This window comes from Puntigrus tetrazona, chromosome 3, assembly GCF_018831695.1.
Source record: "Puntigrus tetrazona isolate hp1 chromosome 3, ASM1883169v1, whole genome shotgun sequence".
NCBI classification, from domain to species: domain Eukaryota; kingdom Metazoa; phylum Chordata; class Actinopteri; order Cypriniformes; family Cyprinidae; genus Puntigrus; species Puntigrus tetrazona.
The window spans coordinates 11631252-11658734 of record NC_056701.1 but is presented as its reverse complement, the minus strand read 5'-3'; the positions used below and the strand labels follow the sequence as shown (position 1 = coordinate 11658734).

General features: G+C 38.1%; 3 protein-coding genes across 4 annotated transcripts in view; 2 read left to right on the top strand and 1 right to left on the bottom strand.

Moving 5' to 3' along the window:
- The window catches only part of kcnh6a (potassium voltage-gated channel, subfamily H (eag-related), member 6a), a 30430-nt gene extending 17593 nt beyond the window's left edge, over positions 1 to 12837 (top strand). The window contains exons 7-16 of the mRNA XM_043234573.1: positions 5160 to 5585; positions 6455 to 6872; positions 7295 to 7494; positions 7733 to 7985; positions 8785 to 8978; positions 9078 to 9174; positions 9260 to 9553; positions 10371 to 10554; positions 10648 to 10846; positions 11563 to 12837. Of these exons, the coding sequence (XP_043090508.1) occupies positions 5160 to 5585; positions 6455 to 6872; positions 7295 to 7494; positions 7733 to 7985; positions 8785 to 8978; positions 9078 to 9174; positions 9260 to 9553; positions 10371 to 10554; positions 10648 to 10846; positions 11563 to 11847 (2550 nt within the window). The 3' untranslated portion in view covers positions 11848 to 12837. The remainder of the gene's footprint in view (positions 1 to 5159; positions 5586 to 6454; positions 6873 to 7294; positions 7495 to 7732; positions 7986 to 8784; positions 8979 to 9077; positions 9175 to 9259; positions 9554 to 10370; positions 10555 to 10647; positions 10847 to 11562) is intronic.
- Positions 12838 to 13291: 454 nt separating this feature from the next.
- dcaf7 (ddb1 and cul4 associated factor 7) lies at positions 13292 to 18033 on the bottom strand. 2 transcript variants are annotated; one of them, XM_043234588.1, is made up of 7 exons: positions 17518 to 18033; positions 17044 to 17202; positions 16494 to 16605; positions 15815 to 15933; positions 15520 to 15729; positions 15306 to 15423; positions 13292 to 14563 (listed from the first exon to the last, which is right to left on the bottom strand). In XM_043234588.1, exons 1-7 carry the CDS (start codon positions 17653 to 17655, stop codon positions 14388 to 14390), a joined length of 1032 nt encoding a protein of 343 aa, XP_043090523.1. In that variant the 5' UTR covers positions 17656 to 18033; the 3' UTR covers positions 13292 to 14387. The 2 variants fall into 2 exon arrangements, with proteins under 2 accessions (XP_043090523.1, XP_043090531.1); XM_043234596.1 differs by having other exon boundaries at positions 13292 to 14560.
- A 644-nt stretch (positions 18034 to 18677) lies between these two features.
- ccdc47 (coiled-coil domain containing 47) lies at positions 18678 to 25314 on the top strand. Its single transcript, XM_043235527.1, has 13 exons — positions 18678 to 18828; positions 20966 to 21258; positions 21340 to 21432; positions 21514 to 21688; positions 21780 to 21901; positions 21987 to 22052; positions 22165 to 22266; positions 23108 to 23218; positions 23603 to 23688; positions 23770 to 23828; positions 23908 to 24017; positions 24100 to 24267; positions 24355 to 25314. Exons 2-13 carry the CDS (start codon positions 20974 to 20976, stop codon positions 24433 to 24435), a joined length of 1458 nt encoding a protein of 485 aa, XP_043091462.1. The 5' UTR covers positions 18678 to 18828; positions 20966 to 20973; the 3' UTR covers positions 24436 to 25314.
- The last annotated feature ends 2169 nt before the right edge of the window (positions 25315 to 27483 follow it).

Here is a 27483-nt window from a genome sequence, read left to right as displayed (position 1 = left end):
TTTGGCAACAGCTATTTATGCTGCATGAAAAAAGATAGGTGTTGTTTGCCCTGTGTGTAAATAGTGGATACTGTTTGCACCGTGAACAGCAGCACATAGCATCTTGTTTATGTTAGGGGGAAACTCACAGATGCTGGTCAGTACATAAAAGTAAAATGTTTTTTAACCAAAAGTTAAATATCTGAGCAGTAAAATTACATTAATCAAATGTTGGCTACTCAACTTATGAAACTCTCTCTGATGCTTTATTCTGATTGGTCAGTCCTGATATTCATGAGTTAAATACCGCTTAATAATGGCAACGCAGCATAATTGACCGCTTGTCCTAAAGCGGTCCTGACATAGCAGTGCATATCAAATGATAAAATAATTACGCCTCAAATAGTTTATGTTGGTTTATTTTATTGGTAAGAAGCCATATGTGAAGCAGATAGTGTACTGGCAGACGCTGATGGTCACTGAGGCCCAACAGACCCTTGGTCTTTGCGTCAGAGTCCTGAGCACATGTAGGGGGTTATTTTTAGTAATGCACGTCCATTATCGCTTACATGTATCTACTTGTTGTAAGAGACCTGCATGTAATCTGTACGTCTTCCTGGATGTTTTTAAGAGCTAGAACACATGTTGAACCCTTTCTGTGCTCAAGAGCACAGGAGCATTTTTGTTGATAGATTCATATAAAAGGTTGTAGTTCTGTGGTTAATCATCTGTTCAAGGATGGTGAGAATCTTTTTGATTTTTACTAATAGTTCGGCTTATTAAATTGGATAAGCTACAATTATCACAATACAATGCAGTTTTAGATACTAAGCAGAGCAATGGTATTTGTAAAGGCTAGCATGCTGATACATAAATCTAAATTTGATATTGCTGATATTTTCATATTCTGTCTGCTTTTTTTTAACTTAACATTTTAAATAAGCTTTCATTTTTAAATTTTGTATATTGTTAGTACTGTTTGCACTTTAACTGGACAGCATGGTAAAATTTGTCATTTTCTGTCAGTTTTTCATCTAACAGTTATTTTATTTCTGATCTTTTAAATCAACAAAAGCGGTCTTAGTTTAAGTTAACAGTGACAACAATTAACATTTTTTCACTATTTTAGTCCAAAATACAAATTGAGATATTTTTGATCACCTGTGGATGCTTTAATCTTTTTTTGAAAACAATAATTCCTCTTTATATTCCCAAACTGATTTACACAGGCAAGGGTAGCAGCAGTAACTTCTCATGCCGTACTTTGTCAACTAATCGGTGTGAGAGACTCTTTTGGCTATTTAGGTCTCATTTGGTTTGACCTTTTGGAAATGTTCCGCACCCTCCCTCACCACACCCTTTTCTGTCGATTTTTTTTTCCTGTAAATTGGTGCATTTAGGCAGTTAAGCCTGTTTGTTCAGCCATCCGGCTTATTGTTCCCTCGGATTCAGAAAGCTGGCATCATCCATCTATGCTCTACTGCTTTTTTGCTACTTTAGATCCGGTGTGTTTGTTTTGTATGTTTGTGGTAAAGATGACTGCGATGAAGTGTCTGTTTTTAGGTAGAACCTGTGGAGTTTCTTCTGTTTCTGATGAAACAGTTTTTCTGTGGATGTTGTGAGTCAGCATGACACCTTGGAGAACATGGACAAGGAGCCTCTCATTGTCGTACCGGTCAGTACAGGCTGCAATATATGCAGGATGCACATTAATGTTGTATTTGTAAATATCTGATGAATGTGTACATATGCAGAAGTATTATTTTTACATGACTGCAAATAATATGGCTACTAGACAGAAACATTTATCATGTATTTCTGTGATGTCAGGTTGAATAGTTGGCAAGTGGTGGCAGGTAAATAGGTAAATTACATTAAAGCTCTATTGAAAGCTGCTATTTGCTTAAATGAAGCCATTCATCTGTTTAAAGGCAATTCTGTGCTCTGAAGTGCTAATGAAAAAGTAAAAATTGTATGAATTACATTCATACAATCTGAAATAAGACAAATGCATGCCTTGTCACATCACATGACAGTCAAAGTGCGTAAGGCTGTGATTTGCATTAGGTTTTCATGCGTGCTGAAATTTGTATAAAGATAAAGCAAGACGTACAAGAAAGTAATGCTGTGTGCACACTCATTTATCAGGGGGAAAAAAGTACAATACTACTTGAGAATTTATTATTATAGGTTTTATTTTTGAATACCAAGGCAACATTATAGTCATTTACTGCTCTTTACTGAATTGCTTACAAAATAGTTGTTTTCCATCCCAAAAGAACTCTTTTAGATCGACCGACTTTTTCCACATGACTGATGTTCAACGATCAACTTGTAGTTTCCATGGTAGCCAGTGGTTGCCATGGTCGTCTGTGTGAGCAGTAATCATGGGCTGCTAATGGTGTATTAAAGCAGTGATTTTCTATTGGGTAAAAGCTCGAGCAGAAAATAGGTCTCAGTGTAAAATAGTTCAGCAGTTACATGCTGTATATAAACCACTGTTTACTGCATACGTGTTGACATAATGTGTTAGACAAAAAAAATCAATAAAAAATCTTGTTGCATACTGTATTTTATTTTGGTTATGTTTATTTGGTCATTTGTTTATTAGACAGATGGTGCATTGGAGCTTTTCTTTTTGTATTTAAAAAAAAAAAATTAAGGTTCTTTTTTGGCATCTTTGGTTCCGTGAACATTGTAGTGTCAAATAGTTCTTCAGATTTTAAAAATGACTTTCACACTACAAAAACTGGTTCTTTTAAGAACTGTTAACTGAAAGGTTCTTTTGTGGAGCTAATGTGGTTGTTCTATAGCTTTGCTGTAAAACCCCCCTTGAATTTCTTGTTGTGAATAAAGCCAGTGGTTGATGTTGAAGGAAATAATGGAAGGCCGTAGTGACGTGAGAGAGAGAGCCCATCCAGACCCCACTGTGGATCCTCTTAGTAACACAATACAAACTGTAGTTATTAATGTCTGAGAGTGTATGAATTCATAGTTGACTGTGAAATGTGTAGAGTGGATGTTAATAGTATCAAACGTTGAGTGTTTTTTAAACAGACATCATGACGTCAAACCTGTGCCATAAGTGCCATGTTAACTGAATGAGGAATCCATCTCCAGTCTGTGTTATCCTGAGTTACTAGTGTTTATCTTCAGACTATTGTAAATCTGTCAGGACAGCACCTGTGTGACTCATCCATAAACAGAAAGAGATATCTCAAGCTGCAATGTCGGAGTGCCAAAAGTTACATAGTGTACCTTTAAGTATTTTTCTTGTTATTTATGAATGAAATAATAGCATACAGGTTGAAAGACTGTTCATTTGGTTTGATTCTTTTTAGTGTTGCGTTTGCACCAGCTGAAGCATTGTTGGTTCGATTAACAGAGACAGCCTCCCTGTGGTGCTTTTCTTCACTCTGTGCCCTTTAAAATTGGATCTGTTCTTAGGACGTGACTGCTGCCCTTTCCTTTAATAATGGCTCGTGTGAAAAGAAGGAAGAGAACTGAGAACTTAAGAGCAAAGCATGAAAGATAAACAGATGTCTGCATTTCACACAGAGTCTGTACATCTCTAAAGTTTGTGCAGGTTGAAATGAGATATGACAATACCGTTCAGAGCATTCAGTGAAATGTCTATTTCTTTAAAATGCCATCAAGATAACGTCTGGTATGCATTGTGTGTGTTTGTTTGGGCCTAGTGGGGTGTCTTCTGACATTTTGTACCGTCACTCTTTGATGTAACCTCATAGTGGGCATGTTTGTTTGTATAATATCATTTGTTTTGGGGACGGAATCATTATGATAGATAATTCTGCGTTCACAACGCTATGTTTGCTATGTTTATAAAAAGTTGTCAACTCTTCAGTGTTTCCGATCGCAATTTTACAAAGCTATAAGATAACTATTTTGTACTCAAACAATGCAACAATGCATCTCCTCTTTGTCATCCTAGTGCCATTTTGGAGTAATAATATTACAATGTATGCTTTTCTGTGTGAGCCGCACCACATGGATATGATGTTTTCATTTAAATCACATTGTAAATAACACGGTGCGGCTGATATAGAACAGCATAAGCAGTTTGCATTCAGCGGATTCTTTCCAAAATGGCACTACAATGACGCAGAGGAGACTCTGCAGATCTCGTAGCTTTGTGAAATCATGGATTTGATGTCATATAGATATTTTACTTTTCTGAATCTTGATACATTGCTGTCTAAAGAAGGCTGATAGAATGACAGAATGTTCATTTTGGGGTGAAATAACTAACCCTTTAAGAGAATAACATTGTCACTTCTCTGCAAAATTATTAAATGCCTTTTTTTTCCTACATGCTCCTCAGAGCGTGAAGACAAAATGCATTAACAATTGCTGCCATGTTAGCTTGTGTTCAGTTGCCTGATGTTTTGGAACATGGTCGTGTGAGAGTTGTTATTTGGTAATACCAAATAATTTTGATGAAGTACTTTGGCTCAGGCATTTCAAAATTATTAAATAATATTTGAGATGGCGTGCAGTGAAATCAGTTTCCTTGTTATTTCAGTTAACCAATCACAAGTCTGTTGAGACAAAGTCAAAAGTAATGTTTTCAAGAAAATTGTTTGGTAAATTCTATTATCCTTTTTGCGCGTGTCTTGTTTTTGGATTGAAAAAATTGATTGCATAAGCTATTTATGCGCATCTTAGTACTTCCAGCCAGTGCTTTTTATGCAGTATCCCAAATATGGATATTATAGGTGAATGAAAACGTAGCTATTGTCAGAGATTTTATGCTTTTAAGAAGCGTTTAAATAAAGAAGCTACTTGAAAAAATAACCTGCAATTTATGTATCCACAAATTAAACTTAATATAGTTAATTATGTTATGTAATGTCATGTTTATTACTATTACTATGTAAAAGCCATTTTATTTCTGTGTACATTTACCTTTTATAATTTTAGTGTTTAAACTTCAACAGCATTTCTATTTTTTGGTATTTCTAATCGATAATGTACTTTTTATTTCAATTACCAAAAACATTGTAATAGTTTTTGTTAACAATAACAACATTGTCCAGATGGTAATATCTTCCAGCCAAACAGTCATGCTAACCTTGACCTTGCTAACCTATCGAACTTCAGTAAAAGACACCACTGGACGTCCCCTGATCGTCTGGGTTTCTGTTTCATTCTCTCCTCAGGTACTGTCGCTCGGAGCAGATGTGCTTCCTGAGTACAAGCTTCAAGCTCCACGCATCCACAAGTGGACCATCCTCCACTACAGCCCGTTCAAGGCAGTATGGGATTGGATCATCCTGCTTCTGGTGCTCTACACGGCCGTCTTCACGCCCTACTCGGCCGCCTTCCTCCTCAACGAGCAGGAGGACGAAAGAAGGCTCAAATGCGGCTACACCTGCAACCCCCTTAACGTCGTGGACCTGGTGGTGGATGTCATGTTCATAATCGACATCCTCATCAATTTCAGGACCACTTACGTCAACCACAATGACGAGGTGGTCAGCAATCCCACCCGCATCGCTCAGCACTACTTCAAGGGCTGGTTCCTCATAGACATCGTGGCTGCCATTCCTTTCGACCTGCTCATTTTCAGATCAGGGTCAGATGAGGTGAGGGTTGTGACATGCTAACTAGGTGCTATGTTAATCAATGTTATGTTTCAAATGCACAGCTAGAACAGAGTGTACAACTGTTAAACTTTCTAATTTTAGATGAACCGTTTAGACTAGTCAATGAATCATCTAGAATATTGATTGCAGTGTAATAATGTTGATTGTGCTTGTTATTCTGAATGTTCAATTGACCTGTAGATACAGCAAAGGTGAAGGTCACTTCCACAGAATAGGGCATAGGGCTGGTGCCATTTAATTATATATATATATATATATATATATATATATATATATATATATATATATATATAAAAATATGATTACAAATACTGTGTAAGTCAATCAAGGCCAGCATTCTTCAAAATGTCTTCCTTTTTGCTCAGCAGAAGGAAGAAATTGCAGTAAATGATGATTGAATGACAGAATTTTCTTTTCTTTTTTAGTGAGCTGTCCCTTTAAATCATATGATAGATTTGTATGACAAATTAAAATTTTAATCTTGATTCTCGAAGTTTGTGGACAAATCACTCTTGGTTTGGAGTCAAATCTTTTTAGTGAATCTTTTGTTCAGAACACTGCTCTGAATGATTTGTTCATGAATCATACTGATCCATTCTTTATTTCTTCAAATCTTACTGACTGTGACTGTGGTTCATAGTTCACTAGTGAAAAAAATATTGGTGAATAAGTAATTGTTCCTCACATAATGCCATGCGATTACTTCAGAAGACTATTTAACTATATTACTTTTTTTTATGTTTTTATAAGCTTGACAGGTTGAAACCTGAAAGAAAGTCATAAATATCATTCTGTCACAATCATGCAGACTAAATAACTAATGTATCCTCTCTAACTCGTGCTTCCAGCCTCAAACCACGACTCTGATTGGTCTTCTGAAGACTGCGCGGCTCCTGAGATTGGTGCGAGTAGCGAGAAAACTGGACCGTTACTCTGAGTACGGCGCCGCTGTGCTCTTCCTCCTCATGTGCACCTTTGCTCTCATCGCTCACTGGCTGGCATGCATCTGGTACGCCATCGGCAACGTGGAGCGCACCAGCTCTGCCCGTATTGGAGGCATGAAGATCGGCTGGCTGGACAACCTGGCTGACCAGATTGGCAAACGTTACAACGACAGTGATTCCTTCTCTGGCCCCTCCATCAAGGATAAATATGTAACTGCACTGTACTTCACCTTCAGTAGTTTGACCAGCGTGGGATTCGGAAACGTCTCTCCCAACACCAACCCTGAGAAGATTTTCTCCATTTGTGTCATGCTCATTGGCTGTGAGTGCACTATATTCATTATCTATATTAGCCGTGACAACTAATCAAAAATAAAAGTAAATTCTAATATTACAAATAAATTATTTTTGAACTTTATATTGATCATAGATTCTTGATCAATCAGTTTCCACAAAATACCATGCAGAACAACTGTTTTTAAAATAAATAATAAGAAGAAATGTTTTTTCTTCAAAGAAGCTTCAAACAATGATTTTTGAATGATGGAGTAATAATGCAGAAAAATTCAGCTTTGCTGTCACAACAGTAACTTGCATATTTAAACAAACATTTTAAAATAGTTATCAATAGTTATTTTATGTTGTAATCATATGTGTCCATATTACAGTTTTTAATATATGCAGCCTTGATGAGCATTAAGGATTTTATTCAAAAACCTAATCCTTGTTCTTCTTTCTTCCCAGCCCTGATGTATGCCAGTATCTTTGGCAACGTGTCAGCTATAATTCAGAGGTTGTATTCAGGCACAGCTCGCTATCACACTCAGATGCTGCGTGTGAAAGAGTTCATCAGGTTTCATCAGATCCCAGGAGGCCTTCGACAACGACTAGAAGAGTACTTCCAGCACGCCTGGTCCTACACTAACGGCATTGACATGAATGCTGTGAGTCACAAACACACACGAAACCTTGTAATATACCTCAAGTAACACGTGAATGCACTTTTATATTTAGTAGTGCCCTAAATAATGTTCAAAGTAAAGTGAGAAGACATATTATAAAATATTTCTATTAAAAATTAAAGAAATAATAATAATAAGTCTTAGTCAATTTCTGTGTTTTATTTCAAATGTGATTCGAATATTGTACATCATAGTTGTTTTCTTATATGTCCTGCTACAGGTGTTGAAGGGTTTTCCGGAGTGTCTGCAGGCAGATATCTGTCTGCATCTGAACCGCAGTCTGCTGCAGAACTGCAAGGCTTTCCGGGGGGCGAGCAAGGGCTGTCTGCGGGCTCTGGCCATGCGTTTTAAGACCACTCATGCCCCACCCGGTGACACTCTGGTGCACAGTGGAGATGTATTAACCGCTCTGTATTTCATCTCCCGTGGCTCCATAGAGATCCTCAGAGAGGATGTGGTCGTGGCCATTTTAGGTTTGTCTACTTACCAGTTTTGTCTGTTTTATTTTTGGATTTTCTTTCCCCACCTTTTATTTATTTCAACCCACACCATTTGAAAACTAAAAATCGTTGCCTTAGCTTTAGTAATTTCATTAGTGATTTAAGCTTAATACTTCACATTTATTGTTTTGCTCAGAAAGCTAGCTCTCTGTTACTTAATTTCAGCTACACTGCTGTTAAAATATTTGCGGCCTGTAAGATTTTTTGTATATTTGAAAAGAGTTTCTTGTTTTAATTGGCACAAATTTATCAAGTTTCTTCAGAAATCGTTTAAATATGCTGATTTGCTGCTCAAGAGACATTTCTTATTATCATCAATGTTAAAAACAGTTAAAAAATTATCTGTAGAATTATAAAGGCCTTTCTTGTCATGTCATCCGTTTTAATAAAAAGTAAATAAAGTATTAATCATTTCTTTTAAAAATTGACACCAAACGTTTGAATGGTAGTGTATGCATTCCAGTAATATGTGCGAACATATTGTTTTATAAAAGTTCAAACAATGCACTGGAGATTAATACTCAGAGCTAAAATTATTGTGTCAAAGAGGATCATGCTACCGCTCCCGAATGCTTTCTAGCGTGGTCCATCCTGTCAGCAGTGTAGGGTCCCAAAAATACAGTAGCCATAGTAAAGTGCAGCTGTACAGTGCCCCTTAGTGGTTGAACTCTTTTGAGTGTTGTAATAATACTTAGTAGCATTACATAAAGCCTGTTTGACACCCAAATGTGATGCTGTTTTTTCTGTATTTCTCTTTCTGTTTCCACTGCAGGAAAGAACGATATTTTTGGGGAGCACATCACTCTATATGCCAGGCCGGGGAAGTCAAGTGCAGATGTGAGGGCTCTGACGTACTGTGACTTGCACAAGATCCTCAGAGATGACATGCTGGAAGTGTTGGACATGTACCCTGATTTTGCCGACAGTTTCTGGAGTAACCTAGAGATCACATTTAACCTTCGAGATGTAAGCCACTCAAACTCACACAATACAGAGGGAATAAATGTGTGTTTTCTGTACATGTTTTCTTTAATTATGTGAGTTACTGAAGCTTGTGTGTATCAGGCAGACAGAATCATGCATGCAACCCCAAGCGAGGACTCAGACTGTGGGTACCGTCGACCCAGGCATCGGAGGAACCCCTTACAGAGAAATCGACCCGGTAAGTGTGCTGAACTTGTCCAGGAGGGACAAAAAAATGATACAACATGCTATTCTGATCTATCTTGTCTCTCTCCATTGCTCAGATGGAATGGACCGAGATGGGATGGACACATACCCCGTCCAGTCCTGTTCGCCTGTGGGCAACCACCGGGGGGCAATACCGCTCTCACACTGGGAAGAGTTATGCAGCAATACCAGTGCTGCTTCCTTGTCCAGTGAGGAGGACATGAAGCCCCTGGTATCTGGCCGAGGGGAAATGTACTCGCCAGGGACAGAGATGCAAGAATACTCCCCTTCTGCAGTCAGCCTCATGCCCCCCGGCAACAGCACAGCTTCTGCCATGGGAGGACCACTGGGAGGGACACATCCATACACAGGTAACAGGATTAGGTTTTTTTACGTTTACATTCATGGCCGTATTTTGGAAGTTTGGAAATAAAATGTCCAAGGAGTGGCGCTAATATTTAAAGCTCTATTGCATAAAACAATAAAAAAATAAATGCTACCAGCCATAGATATGTGTAGGTAGTCTTCTGTGTGTGTCTGCTGTAGTTATTAATAGACAGATAAACTGATGATTACTGTTTTACAAATTTTGCACTATAAGTGTTTTTACAGCTGATACCATAGTATACTGCCTGTATTTCACATTCAGTAATTAAAAATCTGCCCTTTTTTATTATAATAAAAAAATACCTTGTTTTACTGCTAAAAGTGGTAGTTTCAACTGTAACTGCAGCAATTTGTATGTATGGGTATGTTTTTGAAGTTTTAAAAATTGAAGTATGTACTTTTTTCCAGTAAGCCTGGGTTGCATAATATGCCACAACAAAGATGTGGAGAAATGGGGCGGAGTTTTAAGTATATTAAATGATTGAAATGATACGTCACTAAGGAGAAGTCAGTCATTTCACTGGAAGATCCAGTTATGACATTTTGATTAAAATTTGCAAAAAAAAATCAGTTCTGAGACAAAAGTAAACAGGATGAATTTTCATGCCAAATGGTATGGTATGTATCTTACCATATCCAGAAGGCATGTACATTTTTAATTGGTAGAAGTATGCAAATCTGTGTTATTTTTTTATCTAAAATATTTGATGTTTTAAAATCATTTTAGTATTCCTTACCTTGTCTGTTACTCTGTATCTTTCTGTTTCTCTTGATCTTTCCACTCATTCTTCCTCCACACAGCGTCTCCTCTGAACGTGTCGGGGTTATACAGTTATTTGCCGGACCGCAGGGCCAGTCAGTACTCAGAGGGTCAGAGGCGTTCCTCTGCGGTGCAGGCCTGCTACCACCATCACAGCCCCTGTGTGGAGGACAGACCGAGTCAGCTGCAGGCGCGTCTGGAGCTGCTGCAGTCGCAGCTCAACAGGTCTGATATCCAGAGGACAAAAAGAAACATGCTTTTAATGACAAAGTCTGTATTTGTCGCACAAACCCACTCCTTCTCTTTCTCTGTCTAAAGACTGGAGACCAGGATGACGGCTGATATAAATGTGATCCTGCAGTTGCTGCAGAGGCAGATGGCACCTGTCCCCCCTGCCTACAGCGCAGTTTCCCCTGAACCGCTGGTCCACCCCGCTCACCCCACCAGCCTGTACTCCTCAGCAACACACAGCACTATGCCATCATTACAGATCAACGACAGTTCCTCACCCGGCAAGGTAGGTTATCATGTGATCCATGAGAGAAGAACACAAGACCCTGTGAATGCGCAAGACTTCCGGCTCTAGAAGAATAAAACTGTTAGCACTACAAACCGTTCATATTTTAGGTAATACATTAAAAGACATATCAGTCTTTAATATCCAGTGGCAAAGAAAGTTGTTTTGTACAGCTAAACTTAACTGGAAGCGGACGAGACAAGAAGCCAAATAAATTACATTTACAAATTATGCGTCTACCCTTAAGGGAAAAAAAAGACAAAACAGACCACTGCTATAAAAATGAATATGCTGGATATATTTCCATGTCTTTTTTTTATGTTAAAATATATTACAGTCCTTTTTCAAGGGAAACAAAGCAGGCTAAGATAATTGTTACTATAAACACGTTTCAGGTTTTATTACTTACTGTTAAAAACAAGGACTGTTGGTAGAATAATAGAATTATTTCATCATATCTGACGAAAAATAACTTACATATTAATAACATGATAAATTACAACAACAAAAACAAAAAAAATCAGCTTTGTAGATAATAATTTGTTTGGCTGATTTCCTGATTTCGTGTTCAAGTAGATGGGAGCTTTACTTGCATGACTAGTGTTACCAAGATGGTGACGTGCTAATATAGTGATTGTCTGTGTTTTTAAATGATCATCTGCCCAGGTGAATCTTTGTAGTGGGCATGTTTTAAACCGGACCTGTTTTATCCACAGAGCCCTGATTTGGACAGCTTCAAGGAGAAGTCTCCAGACTCTTTGTCCAGTGGGATCCATTTAACAGTTGCCTCCAATGACACCATGTCCATGTCCCCAGAGACAGAGCTGGCTGTGCCCACGGGACTGAATCCCCCCCGAGAGCCTCATCTACAGCCGCCGGGACAGCTGTGCAGAAGCCTGCGCTTCCCATCGCTGCCGGACAGTCTGGAGAGTCCGAGCACGCTGGAGGGATCCCCAGAAATCCAGAGGCACGTGTCCGATCCAGTCTTACCTGGAAGCTAGAGGCCAAAAACAGACTACTCTCCGTTGTGAGACGCATACGTGCTTTTCCTTTTCAAATGGCTCAATAATGCACTTCAGCAATCAAATGTATTCATGTTACTCATTAGTTAAAAGGCGTCCAGTAGAGAAACCGGTGACTGTAGATTTCTCTGAATCTCTGAGGTGTTTTGTCTCATATCCCTTCTCCTTCAGAGCAGGATTTTTTTCCTCTGATGCGAGAGTATTTGGTAACACCTCTCGAACCACTTTTGTGTTATTGAATATGAAGAGAAGCACAGTGGGCAATAAAGACAAAGTCAAAGACTCAAAGAGAAGACACTACGTTATGATCACCCGCCTCAATCATTTAATAATTGTACATATTTGTTGGTCTGTTTGAGATTTGTCATTATACACTAAACTACATCTTGTCTTCTCACGTCAGAGGTTGGATCCTCTGAGAAAAATGACACATATACCTGGGCTTTCAATGTATAATGAATTGCTAGTGTGTTCTGATACTGATATATATACTTTTTTTTTCAGGTTAGGTGTTTGACCCAAATCTAATGTATTAGCCTACTACATCAAATGACGTTATGACTGACACAAAAAATGAAGCTTTGTATATTTGGATTCATAGTTTCCAAATAAGCATGAATTCAGGGTTATGATATTTCTCACTGAAGTGGTTGTTTTAACTGCTGCCGGGTGGTGTGACTGTGTGTGTGTGTGTCTGTGTGTGATCTTTTGGAAATGTGATCAATTTGGAAGAGAAGACTACTCAATCTTGACGTTCTGATTGGAGAAAGTGAAGGACTGTTTTTTTTGTAAATTACTTTTTGAGATTAAATCGGTGTAAAGTTTGTTTTACCTCTGCGGTGTAAGCAGATGAATGTATGTAAAATGATTGTCAGCCTTTATTGGATTGAAGGTTTCCAAAAGCACACGTTTATTATTATTACTATTATTTTATAGATTTAATGTTATTTATAAAGGAGTACTAATGTTGAACTGGGTTTAAGATATCAATTTTCTTCATAGTTTTTGACTTTTATTAGGGATGCATTGATATTAAATGCTCAGTACTACAAATCTAATAATAATATGTTTACTAATAATATATATTTAATATTATAAGCAGTGTTATTTTAGTATTTTTCAGTGATAACATCTCTGGTTATCAAAACTAATTAGCTAATATTAAAATGTAGTAAAAAAATGGCTATTTAGAAATTCGCTAAATATTACATTTAACAGTGCTTTTAAAAATAAACTAGTAGTGAGCATTAAAAGATGGTAAATGTAATGTGAAAATAAAGTATGTGAGCACGTAGAACTAAATATCCAGTTTCTAGCCAATAAAATGTATCTCTATTATCAGCCAATAACAAGTATGATACATTGTACACCCATAAAAAAAAATGTTGATTGACCTCTACTTAAATTAATGAACACAGAAAGCTTTATGAAAGAACAAGAGTTTATTAAGTGAGTTTATTAATAGAAAAGCATCATGGCTGGACACACACAGAACTACTTACATTTAAACACTCCATCTAAGAGTGTGAGGTGAGGATGAGGATCCCACACAGCCTCGCAAATTCACTTTTGATTCGACCCAAAAAGTGTGGTGTTACTACTACGTCGTATTTGCGTAACAACAGAACGATTTCATGGACTCGCAATGCAAAGTTATTCTGGAAAAATGACACTTTTGTCCTACCTTGTACATAATATTTATATATGTATACAGTACACGTTTCACTTCGAGCACAAGCATGCTGAAAGGGGACTTTTTTTAAATGCAAAATAACATGGGGAAAAATATAACAGGAACTCTTCAGTAATGCATCTTAAAATGAAAAAAAGACATTGCCCACTCAAACACTGACGTCAACAGTGCAACTAACAGCTATGAGTCGTGAGCACGTCTGATGAACAATTGTGTATGTTTTGCAGTGACGTCAAGCTTTTCATCTCCATACCATCCGGTATTTAACAGTTTCCAAAGATACAAAAAAAAAAAATGGCACCTTCCAGAAATGGAAAAAAAAACCTGGATCTGAAGTTCAGAGGACCTTTAAAATTGTATTAACCTTTGAAATAAGTAATTACATCTTAATAAAATGGTAGTTTTATATCATCCATGTTGGCAATTTTACAACTTTCTGATGCTAGTGCTAGTTTTCAAAAATGTTTTTTTTTTTTTACCGGTCAAACAGAATAAACATGTATCTTTCCCTACACAAATGGCCATACAATCATAGTAATTACAGTTCTGTTTAAGATCCCATAATGAGGACTCTGGGACACCGGCAAGTAGGAAAACAGACAAATATAATATATTGTGCAGAAACACAGATACTCGTTCACGCAGCGTCATTCTCCCAGACGAAAGTTGCACACACATTGTTCAGACTGTTGTTCCCGTTGGCCCGTTCATACAGTTTCCCGCTTGAAACGCCCAGACCTCAGGAACTTTAGAAAACAAGTCTCTGCTCCATGAAAGACTCTCTTCCAGCAATGCTGGAAGCACAGAGGCGGTCTAAGCCTCGGCTTTACACCCGCAGGATCTCCAGACAGTTGTTGTAGCAAATGGCAATCCAGTCGGGCTGAGTGGAGGCCCACTGCACGTTATTGATCTCTCCCTCGGCTGTGTACGCCAGGATGGGGTCCTCGATGGCCCGCGGCATCTGCTGGATGTCCCAGATCAGAGCCTGGTGATCGTCCGCTACAGTGGGATTTAAAAGAAAAGGGGGCCAAGTAAAGGAGACTTGTATGAAACGGCACCATCACTGCTGCTGTAGTCTAATACTAACTAAACGAAAACAGAACTCACACGACCGGTCCATTTAAGAAATCAAAACTATTGCTTGCGCAAACAATGTAATACATGTTTGACTTGAATCATTTCTTAGTAAATGCTCAAATGTGTTCCCTAAACCACAAAAGCAGCCTTCAGTGACACAGGTATATTTCTAGCCATAGCCAACAATACACTGTATGAGTCAAAATGATCAATTTTTCTTTTATGACAAAAATCATCTTTTTTTTTTACATTCTTGTTTTAAAAATGGTTTTCTCTTGTCCAAATATTGTCCTGTCCTAACAAACCATACGATTGATATTTACTAAAATTAAGGTTGCTCATGTAACCTAAAGTAGTTGCATAATGTTAACAAATGCAAAAGTGTCACATGATCCTTCAGAAAATATTCATATACGCTAATTTGTTGCTCTAGTACAAATTACCAATGTTGAAAACAGTTGCTCTGCTTAATGTTATGTTTATAAATAAATAAATAGTATATATTTTGTGCAGGTTTTTTTGAACAAAAGGTTTACAAGATCACATTTAATGCATTCTTGCTAAATGAAAGCATCTCTGAAAAACAATTTTGACACATTTGTGTGTGTGTGTGTGTGTGTGTGTGTGTGTGTGTGAGAGAGTGTATGCAACCGGGCTGGTTTCTAACCTGCTGTACATATGTGACAGGAGGAGTGGGGCGCCCATGCGATGCCGTTCACACAAGCACGATGATTATTGAGACGAGCCACAGGTGTGCACGGCACACGCACGTCCAGAATCACCACCTGACAAAAAAAAACATTGGACGGCAAAAAAAAGAGGGTCATGAGAAACCATGGTGACAAATGTGTTAATACAGTAAAAGAGAATAATAGAGAGACCTCCATGCCATCCATGGCCATAGTGGCCAAGTAATTGGGGTCCTGTTTGTTCCAGCACAGGCGGAGCAGCGGGTGATGTTGAGGGTCCTCGTAGATGATGGTGCTGTGCTCCAGGTGTCGCAGGTCAAACATGCGCACGGATCCGTCTGCTCCCACAGACGCAAACATGTCTCGACCTCCACCCGCACGACTGAATGCGATGTCATACACCTGGACGCCAATGAAAAAGGCTTTTATACAGAGAACGGTACTAACTACACCGCTCTGAAGAATCTGAAGCACAGTTTTTCCCCACCTCCTTGTCGTGAGCAATTAGCTGTGTTTTGACGTGGCCTGACACCAGGTTGACCCGTCCTAGGACCTGCCCCGTCTCCAAACCCCAGATCGTGCAGGTGGTGTCAATACTAGAAGTGCCTAAAAACACACCACACATACATACATACATGAAACCCTGACCATCTTTTGAGTGGAAAACATACAAATGTTTCTCCTGCTCCTTCCTATCTTTTCTTGTTTAAAAAAAAAAAAAAAAAAGCCTCGTGTTTGCGTTAGGTAAGACAAGACCACACTCAGAGCACTTTTGCACTACTGCCCTTTTGCTGATATTAATTTGCTTCTATATGCCTACCTCATTTGTACGTCGCTTTGGATAAAGGCGTCTGCTAAATGACTAAATGTAAATGTGTAAAACATACATTCTCCTAAGCAAATGCTATTTTAGAAATTGTTATTGTATAGCTTTAGTTAACAATCACTATCAACACCCAAAAAAAAAAAAAAAAAAAAAAAACAGACTGCCAAAATGCAAAAGTGACAATTCTATTTTTTAAGTGCAAGGATTTTTTTCATAGTACAAATTAAGAATTTCTTAAATATGTTTTTTTAAATACATGTTTCCTATATTTATTTTTACTTTAGTTCAAATAACAGAAATGATTATAAATAGCTTTATTTAATGGTCATAACAATCTCACCAAGAAGATTGGGATCCACTTCATTCCAGTCAAAAGATGTCAGAGGTGCACAGAAATCAGAGTTCTTGTTATTATTCAGGAGACACTCCAGACGGGTCTCTGTGTCATTCACCTGACCAAAAGATACATACAGATCACTAATTAGATCATTAATGTATATATATATATATATATATATATATAGTTCTGTAACAGTGTTAAAGCAGACCATTTCAAGTTACATTAAAATTTACTCTATTAACTTTCTTAATACACATAAGTACTAAGTGCACATTTATTTGACAAAGAGAGACATTTCACTATGAAATCAATTAAAGATGGATTAAATCGAGCCAGATCCAGTGGAAAAAAATAACCACATCACAGGAACAGAATATTAAGCATTTAATGAAGCTATTACATTTGAATAAAAAAGGATACAATTTTGTTGGAATGCACCCATGCATGTTTACGGCCGGACAAAAGAACATGCATTAATGATTAAATAAGTTCAATTTTCATCTCGTGTTGGCTTATGCAGGCATGAATGTGTGGCAGAAAGTCTACATACCCTCCAAATGCGCAGATAGTCTCCGCTGGTGGCCAGCAGGTCTGGATAGACACCCTTGGTGTCAGGGATCCACATGATCTTGGTGGTTGGGTATGGATGATCGAAGGTGTTCCTGCAGACAAACTCTGAGCTCTCCTCCTCAAGACCCACCAGCTGGACCTGAACATTACAAACAAGCAGCTAATGCAACAATCTCCATATACTGCATCCGTTAAGATGTAGACTTCCGACAGTTGTCAAACTTTTATCCACAAACAAGACGTCAAGCAACACGCTATTTATCTGAGAGCGTTTCAAACTCTGTGGGTGACATCTATAAACAACACCCTGTTACTGAACACTATCGGATCTCGTTCAGCAGCATCTGTCACGTTACTATACATTTTCAAACACGCTGCTTTATTTAACAGCAACACAAAGAAGATACACAACACACAGCTATCCCGGGTGTCCTGGTGTCGAGCAGCTGTTTACCTTGTTGTTATATTCCTCGACGAAGCTGCCGAGCGCCAGGCGAAAGCGCTTGTCTGGTCTGACGCTCCAGTTCATGGCATAGACGGTCCATGGCGCCTCGTATTTGTAGATCTCTTTTCGTTTACCGTGCAACGACATGTTTCAATCCCTCGATCGGACCGACGAGAATCAGTTAGAATCGGGTCGTTAACAATACCTAGATTTGCAGCGATGGATGAAAATGCTCTTTCAGCGAGAAAGCCGATCGTGGGTTTATGCAGCGCGAGACAAAGAGAATGTCATAACAATCTCCTCCGCAACGGCCGCGAAAACGACGAGCTGCGCTCTGCGACGACGCAAAACCTGCTTAGCGAAGCACACGGATCACCATCTAACAATCAAGACTGCGTGTAGCTAAAGGCCCATGTTTTTGCTTAGTCCCAACGGTTTTAATTCTAACTTTAGAAAGCCCTAAATAGGCCCGACCGCTCAACGGCGCATTTGGGGTCTGAGGAGGATGTGTGCGTTTCAAAATAAAAGTCATCGGTAGAAAATGGGGGCTGAGCGCTGAGGTTATTTATAGATTTATGTTGCTACTTGATCATTTTACTTTCGCATCATTTTGGGCAGAGCTCCTCAATTTTTCAGCAATTCCGTTTAGCCTTGAAAAGCAACAAACTGTACAATAGATGTCAATTGTGGCTCAAGATATAGATAAAAAAAAAAAAACATTAGCGATAACAGACACAAGAATCCTGAAGACCTATGCCAAACAACTACTAATTATAAGAAAATATAATATAATATTTTTGGAATGACAGTTTAACCAGAATATATATATATATATATATATATATATATATATATATATATATATATATATATATATATATATATATATATATATATATATATATAATGTTTAAAACATAGTATTAAAACAATAACAAATAACAATAGAAATAATAACGTGTTATATATTATAATTTAAATACAACAAATTAATTGTACCAAAGATATTTTACACATAAATAATTATATTGGGGTTGACATATAAAATTTATATTTATTGTTTTTTATACAGTTAGCTAACTACAATATCTAAATATGCCTCCCGTGCATACTTAAGTAATAACAGTAGGCTACTTCGGCCGCGGTTTAATAATAAAGGGTTAATCATTTATCGGCGCACCATAAACGCCCAGATCTTTTCTTATCCTTGTTGTCAGGGTTCGCACAGCATTGTGGGTAGAGTAGGTCAGATGACCCTCGAGTCTCCTGTGAGGGGTACAGCTGCTGTCACACACTGAAAGGAAACGCCGATATTCACAGGTACGTCTGCGTGATTTTCACATAATTGTCAACTTTTTGTATTAAACCTGTGAGGTTAAATGAGCGACGCCGTGAGAGTGGCGCTGAAATGTCGCGTGCGGTTCGTGTAGTGGCCGCAGTTAGCGAGCTAGCCAGCTAGCTTCAGTGCGAGTGCAACAGGACTCATGGGGGATGGGGTTGGCTGTACTGGATATCTTTTCTCAGTCAAACTTCAGATTTGTTTGATTTGCCTGACACGACACACACGGGGAATCTGTGTGGTACTTTCTACAGTTGTGGAGCAATAAAGTTTTAGTTCAGCGAGGCATTGGCGCGACGACTCTTTCTGAAATTACAGGTTAAACTTGGTTATAATTTAACAGTCACGTCCCCTCTGACTTCACGGTTTGCTGTTTCGATTAGTTATTTTGTTTCAAGCCGTGTAACAGGTGGAGAATAATTTGGCACCGGATTATGACTGTTATCTGACATTACATGCTGCGTGTAATTAGTAAGTATGAGCCATCTGCTTCTCTCACTGTCCTGTCAGGATTTACGCACATTGGATTAGGTGCTTAATATACTGTGTATTATATTGCATAAGATGCAGAGACAGAAATGAACTGGGGAGAGCCTCGTAATTCAAACGCGGGGCCCCAAAAGCCCTTAGAATAAATTTCAGTTTTATTATTTCTTTTATTAGTATTTTGTATTTTAGGTTTATATTGATATTCCCTCAGATGTGACTTAATTTTATAAAATACAACTGTAATTAACTAGCTAGATAGTTGATATTTAACACGCATGGATCACGATGAAATGTCATTTTCCAAAAAAATGGCAAATCCCCTTTAAAAATGTCTGTTTTAACCCATTAATTAAAACTGATTTTATGTGCATATTTGTCCTTAGATTTTTTTTTTTCATTTAACTCATGAGCATGAAAAGTGGAATAGAATGCATTGTGCCTAGTAAAATTAGATGTTTTAATTGTAATATTTTATCGTATTTGTGCATATTTAAGCATAAGTGGATTTTCTCACACTTTGAAATGAGAAAAAAACTAATCATCTTAGTTTATGGTCACCCCGACCGTGCCATGTAAAGACGTTCAGCCAATTAGAAGACACTCATTTCAGTGAACATATGAAGGCCTTAGGCTCTCATTGTAGGACTCTGAAAAGTGTGACTGACTTCCTCTTTCTTTTCTTTTCTTTTTTCTCCTTTCTCCTGTTGCTTTTCAACTTTTGAAACTGAACCACTGCTAGCTTCTATAATTGTGCTTACTGCACTTTTTTTTTTTTTTTTTTATCATGCATTTATATACCGATCAATAAACCGTACCTATTGTCAGGTACTCATGCCACACATGCAGTACCAAAAGAAGTTAAAAATAACCACAATTAAAGTATGTGAAAATTCTTTACTTGGCTTTAAAAGTTTGTTTCTTTAAAATTGAACCTAAATAGATATGACAGTTACTGCACATGTTTACAGTCTAAACATTAGTTTTCTTGGTATTATATGAGAAGAATACCAAACAATCGAGTCTTGTTTGTTTGTACTACAGCTGATCATAGCGTAAAGTACTATAGGCATCACTGTGGAATGTTTTTGATTATACACCAAATATTACATAGGGCTGCTTATCACTTATTTAATCATTAGTCATGCTATTGTCAAATATTTACTCTGTGTTGTTCGCTTACACCATTGACATTTATGTGAGTCCGTATACCAACAAATAAGACTGTTCAGACATTTGAGATCAGTATAAGAAATAAAGTTCGTACAGCTAGGAGCTTGTAATTTTAAAGGAATTTTTATTTCAAATAAATGCTTCTCTTATGAACTTTGTTCATCAACGCATCCTGCAAAAAAAGTTTTACAGTTTCCACAAAAATATTAAGCTGTAGAACTGTATTTGACATTGATAATAATAATAATAATAAGTTCTTAAATCATCAAATTATTTCTGAAGGATCATGCTGAAGTCTAGAGTAATGATTCTGTGTGTGTGTACAAAATGCAGTGGAAAAAAAAATCTTACCTACCCTAAACTTTTGACCTATAGTGAAATGATTCTTTTATCAAACTATTTGTTGTCTATTTTTTAAAAACAATTTCAGTTAATTTGTCTTTGTCGTTGTTTGTTCAGGTGAAGCCATGAGGCACCTGGTCTTCCTTCTCCCAGCCCTGCTGCTGCTGCTGGCCCTCCCGGACACTAGGGGGCGCTACAACGACGACTTTGATGACGGTGAGGACATCGCTGAGTTTGATGACAACGACTTCGCTGAGTTCGAGGATGTCAGCGAGGACCCAGCAGTCGATGCGGAGAAAGAGCCGCCCCCACGAGCAGCCCCCTCTTCCACACCCATAGAGGACGACGAAGACGAGGCCACAGTGGAGAACGAGGACAACCAGGACGAGTTTGAAGATGCTGATGCACAGGTAAAGCCCACGTGAAAGCCCTCCTGTTTCTGTTAATCCTAAATCATTGTCAATCTTAATTTGATTTGATCAATGTCACAGGATCAAGACATGTACAGCAAGTATGACCACGAAGAGTTTGAGGGCTATGAAAAGACCAACCCTTCATTCAAAGACACTCTTATATACAGAGAGGTACAGTTTAATGACATAATTATTTGGTCTTTACAGTCACTTGAGTATCTTTCTTAAATGGCGTTCGTATATACGTAACAGGTCCCAGCACACCTTCAGAACAGCTGGGAGAGTTATTACATGGAGATCCTGATGGTCACGGGTCTTCTCGCCTATATTATGAACTACATAATCGGCAAAAACAAGAACAGCAGACTTGCCCAGGCCTGGTTTAATTCCCACAGAGAACTTCTCGAGAGTAACTTTGCCCTCGTGGGTAAGCGTGCCTCTTTCTCCACTTTGTTTCTTATTTTTATGCTGTTTTCTCCGCCCCTGTTTTAAACCCTCAAACATGTCTTCATTTTTAGGGGATGATGGTACCAGTAAGGAAGCCAACAGTACTGGGAAACTGAACCAGGAGAATGAGCATATCTACAACCTTTGGTGCTCAGGACGTGTCTGCTGTGAGGGCATGTTGATTCAGCTCAAGGTAGCATGTTCGTGTGAATCAGAGAAAGATAGTATTTGATCGATATCTGTGCATTCACTATAGTGTCGTTTTTGTTCAATTGCAGTTTTTGAAAAGACAGGACCTGCTGAATGTGTTGGCCAGGATGATGAGACCAGCCTGTGATCAAGTGGTAGGTGCGCACACACGTTCTCTGATGTATTAGCATAGACTGATTACAAGTAGTGTGTCAAAAGGTTGCTCTAAAGGATGTTCCTCTTAGTCTCACTTTTTCTTATCCACAGCAAGTTAAAGTAACTCTGAATGATGAGGACATGGACACGTTTGTGTTTGCCCTGGGGAGTCGGAAGGCCATGGCGCGCCTGCAGAAAGAGATGCAGGACCTGGTTAGTCATTAATGAGTTACATGTCTTATGTAAAATAGAATATTATTTAGACTGCTGTTCATATGTTTGGAGTCAGTAAGATTTGTTTTAGTGAACATTTTACTCTGCAAAATGCGTTAAATCCGTCAGAAGTAACGGTAAAACATTTACGATGTTGCAGGGATTTGTTTTAAATAGGATTGAACTTTGTTTATGAAAGAATTGTGAGGAAGAAAAACACATCACTGTTTAACAAAAAAATTTGTATTTCAAAAGTCATGACACCAAGACTTGAACTGCAAATTAGCATAATAGAATAATTTCTAGGACTGGAGTAATGGCTAATCATTTATCTTTAACACGCAAAAGACACTTTTTAAAAAAAGGGAAAAATTACTTATGAATGTTTGAAGCTTTTCAGATTATTTTCTGTGTGCTGGATTAATGTTTGTTTATTTTTTCTTATAGCAAATGTTTTTAATTACACATTGTCATATGAACAACTAGTGAATAATAGTAATTGGCAAACAATAAATACACACACGTCATTTCTCTGAGCTAGGCTTGGCTGAAAGTAATGGCTTGTGGTTAGTGAGTGATGTGTTCACTAACCACTCTGAAGGGTTCAGCGAGTTAATTTAGTGAAGGATTTGTCAGACTGATTAAAACCAATAACTCTTTGAGGTTTTTTTGTGCAGTTCATTAAACATACAATTTATTTGTTTGCAAATTGAACTGCCCAACTTGTGCTGTATGTTTTTGTGTGCAGTCTGTGAGGCAATAGATATACCAGGGCCTTTGTTTAGTATTGTCATCAGGAACTGGTCACATTAACTTTGATTGTTTCTGGTTCTCTCCACAGAGTGAGTTCTGTGGTGATAAGCCCAAATCAGGGACAAAATATGGCATCCCTGAATCTCTGTCCATTTTATCAGAGATGGGAGAGGTCACGGATGGAGTGATGGACAGCAAGGTAAGAGCAGAACATCCCAGTCTCCCAGACGATTGAGTGTGTCTTGAGACTGTGGGCTGGGGGACTACAACGAAACTAATATTGGCACTAAAATGATTAAAACATTTTGTTGGTGTAAGTAAAATAAAAAAAAAAAAAAGATCTAAATGAAAAATAAATGTTGATTTGGCAACTAACTGAAATAAAATTTTTACTAAAGTTAAAAAAAAATAATTTAGAAATATTTACTAAAATAAAAATGACAATAACATGTTACCAAAATGTCTCAAATCTTAAAGGAAAACTTAAAATATATAAATAAAAGCTAATTCAAAATATGAGTAGATACTTTAGTAGTATATAAATTATACTAAAATAGCACTGTTTTTAACTGTATGTTTTCAGATGGTACATTACCTCACCACTCATGCTGAAAAGATTGAGTCCATCCATTTTTCGGACCAATTCTCTGGTCCAAAAGTTATGCAAGAGTAAGTCTTATTTCTTGTTGTTCCACTATGTTGGATGAGCTTACACTTAATAAATGGTAATGGTTTCTAAACTATTTACAGGGAAGGTCAGCCCTTAAAGCTGCCCGAGACCAAGAAAACACTGCTGTTTACATTTAACGGTGAGAGAGAGATTCATAATTCACAAAAGGCAGTTCTCATTCATGGTCTGTCACTGTATTAATATGCTGTGCTTTACAGTGCCTGGGATGGGTAACACATCTCCCAAAGATATGGACAGTCTGCTGCCTCTGATGAACATGGTGATCTACAGCGTTGACAAGGTCAAGAAGCTTCGTCTGAACAGAGAGGTGAGTGCACGAGCACGATGTGATCGGCAACATGTTGATTTAATAACAGAAGGTTAACTGCTTGCTTCATATGGCTGTTCAGGGGAAGCAGAAAGCAGACAGAAACCGTGCTCGTGTGGAGGAGAACTTCCTGAAGCAGACTCACGCTCAGCGACAGGAGGCCGCCCAGACGCGCCGCGAAGAGAAAAAGAGAGCGGAGAAGGAGAGGATCATGAACGAGGAGGATCCTGATAGACAGCGCCGCTTGGAGGTGCGTGTTTGTAGTGTGTAATCAAAACTCAGTTCTTTTCTCTTTATCTGCATCGATGCGTCATTTTCTCCTCGCTCTTTCGTTCAGGAAGCCGCTCAGCGCCGCGAGCAGAAGAAGATGGAGAAGAAGCAGATGAAAATGAAGCAGATCAAAGTGAAAGCCATGTGAGACACACACACGCGTTCGTAGTCATCAGAGAAACAGTCTATCTACTACTTCCACACATGCTAATGTACACTCTTCTACATGAATGTGCATGCCATTCGATTGGCTGCTATTGCACCCATAGAAACGCTCTGTCCAATCAAGAGAAAGCGGCTGGTTAAGGAGTAAATCTGATCTTTAAAAGACAACTGGATTGGAGATGTCTGAACAGTTTGAACATGTTTTACCGTAGCAATCATTTCAAGCGTGAGCTGTCTGCCTAATTGCATGGCGGTTTTTAAATTGCAAGACTATTGCTTTTTGTGGGCTTTGCCGTAATGTTGTGGACCTTTTGGGCCTCTTCAAAGCAACTTGCCACTTTAGCCAACCTTTTCCAATTCAGTTGTCTCCTGGAGTTCAGTTTGGAGCCTCCGAAGCTCTGTGTAGAGGACCTATGCTTTCATTTCTACTCCAAGAGATTTAACTTCACCTCCTTAAAGTTTCAGCTGTGCTTCTTTTAAAAGTGAGATCCAGGAGTGTTTTTAAAAGGAACTGGGTGGGTAAGAAAGCTACCTTTTTTGTACTATAGTGCTTCCTTAACCCTATTTCTAAGAGTTGATGATTGCAAGCGTTTTTATAGATGAGTAATAGGCACGTTATCATTGTCTTTCTATATAATTTTTTTTTTAATAAGCAAAGGCCCACTGTGAATTGTCACTGTCAAGGCAGCACAAAGTCCTTTATACGTATTTAACAGAGGTGAAATTTTAATTTATCGTTAAGTTAATAGTCGATGAGAGCATCCATGAGCTTATCATGTTTATGAGTGAACACTGACTGTAACCCTTTTTTTCTGTAACATTTGTTAATGAGACGCTTAAATAAATAAAACATTCACTGAAACATTTTTCTTACCGTCATTGATTTTAGCTGCTTTTAGATATTTTCTAAAATGCATTTAATATAGTTTGCTGTTTCCTATAAAGCTATGGAAAGCTTGTCCACGTTTATTATGAGACCATATTATATTTCTACATTTAAATTCACTCGTTCAGTACGTTATTTCTCATTTGTTATAATAAAAGTAAATGGGTGAGTGCTATAGTCAGTAATTTTAAATAAAACAAGGAAGCATTAAATTGGTCAAAAGTATCAGTAAGGAGATTTCTAATGTTACAAAATATTAATATGCTGTTCTTTTGAACTATATTAATCAAATTTAGGTCCTTTTTAAAAAACATTTAAAATCCTACCAAACCAAATCCTTTGAACAGTGGTGTAATTTAGATTTATTTTCCACATTAAAATATATTTCAGTGTGTTTGCAAAACATCAGAGTTGTATTTATTTTTCCCACGTAGAGAATGTAGTTATCCTGATAATTAAGTTATTCAACGATCATTTTTCACAGCCTGTTCAACATAAGCATGACAACAAATCTGAGAAGTGCAAGTGCAAAGTGTTGAAGCTGATTCATACTTTTATATTCAGTATCAAGCTGCATCCAAATACACATTTTCTTTAGTCTATAACAGTGGATGAAGGAGTGCAAGAGCTACAATTTCTGCATTTCTACTTCAGCTGCCAGCGTTGCGAAATACAGTTAAACAGTGTTCAGCTAATGCGTGCAGTTTTCCTGTGTTATGAAAGAAGACCAGGGGCGTCACAAACTCAGAAATCTGGACCGCCAGCAGTAGAGGTTGAACCTGGCATGGCAGATGTAGCCAGTCAGCCTTACTTACTGAAAAGTAGATTAATACACAGATGTGAGGCAGAAAGTATATTGCGGATATAATCAAGCTGTTCAAAATGAACCGAATAGCGGTCTGTTTGGTTTTGTCAGGTCTTGACGCCTGACTGTTCTTTCCCAATCGATCAGGCCGTAAAATAATCAACACACCGACACAAAAGACGTAACTCGCAGGCACTGACACGCAAAACGAAGCCATGGTCAACGGATGGTACATGGTGATCTTCAAAACGACCATGACTATTCCCGTGGCGACAGTGTTCATCCAAACAAATGTGCAGTATATATGTGCGTTTATTTGCTTGGTGGAAGCTTTTTGGTTCACGTACGCTACAGGATGAGCCACGGCGACGTACAAGTCTATAATCATGCCAGTGAAAAATAGAGATCCTCCAATCAGGCTGCAGCTGTGGAAGGCTGTAATGTATTCCTGTCTGATTGCTGTCACTCCAGCCAGGTTCTGGGCGATGCTTAGCAGTATTCGGATGTAATATAACGAATGCGAGATGGCAAGATGGAGAAAGAGGAGGTCTGTCTGGGAAGAGGGAGACGAGTTTCTTGGGTTTGAAGGCGTCCTGCATTTTCTCAGAGATAGATCCATAATCACATAAAGGCTTATTGGAAGATTGACGACAAGCATTAGGATATCAAAGATCGGGCTGTATGATCCTGTGCAGAGCTGATCTTGGGATGAAATGTTGGAGAAATTCCCATCTGTTTTCTGGGATGATGAGGTGTTTGTCATCTCCATTCTTCATCCACATGGGAGCAGGAGCGTTTGGTGCTCCTTAATGGGGGGCAGATTTTTATAGTACAGACGTCTGGCTATGATTGATGGGCCTGTCATCCATTATCTGTGATATATTTGCATTAAGCTGGTCAAATGGCCATTTGCAAACCAGCTTATTTCCCACTCTTCTTTTTTTTGCCTCAGAACTTACACCTGTTTCACACAAATCTATTAAAGTTCATTCAAGCCCCGCACAACACTCTTGGTTGAGCTCAATCGTGGCCATTCTGTAGTAATTTGCTCCTGTGTTTTTTATTTTATTTAATCTCAGCCATGATTTACAGGGATAGTTCACCCGAAAAATGAAAATGTCGTTTACTCAACCTTGCATCTTTGCAGACCCATAAGACTTTATATTATGAACAGATTTAGGCTTTAATAATGCATACGTGGAGAACATCTTACAAAAGCTCATTCATTTTACAAAGATTTTATGACCTATAGAGGGACAGAAACCTGTCAGGTTTTATTAAAAATATATATTAATTTGTGCATTTAAAGATTAACTAAAGTCATGGTCAAGTTTGAAATT

Bases quoted from the DNA above. Each gene is read 5' to 3' on its own strand.
- dcaf7 (XM_043234588.1), bottom strand. From the start codon at position 17,655: ATGTCGTTGCACGGTAAACGAAAAGAGATCTACAAATACGAGGCGCCA. The intron at 15,730-15,814 runs GTGGGGAAAAAC...ATTGGCGTCCAG, and splicing joins TAATTGCTCACGACAAGGAG to GTGTATGACATCGCATTCAG. The intron at 15,424-15,519 runs GTCTCTCTATTA...TTTTTTTGTCAG, and splicing joins TGGCCATGGATGGCATGGAG to GTGGTGATTCTGGACGTGCG.
- ccdc47 (XM_043235527.1), top strand. From the start codon at position 20,974: ATGAGGCACCTGGTCTTCCTTCTCCCAGCCCTGCTGCTGCTGCTGGCC. The intron at 21,902-21,986 runs GTAGCATGTTCG...GTTCAATTGCAG, and splicing joins GCATGTTGATTCAGCTCAAG to TTTTTGAAAAGACAGGACCT. The intron at 24,268-24,354 runs GTGCGTGTTTGT...TCTTTCGTTCAG, and splicing joins ATAGACAGCGCCGCTTGGAG to GAAGCCGCTCAGCGCCGCGA.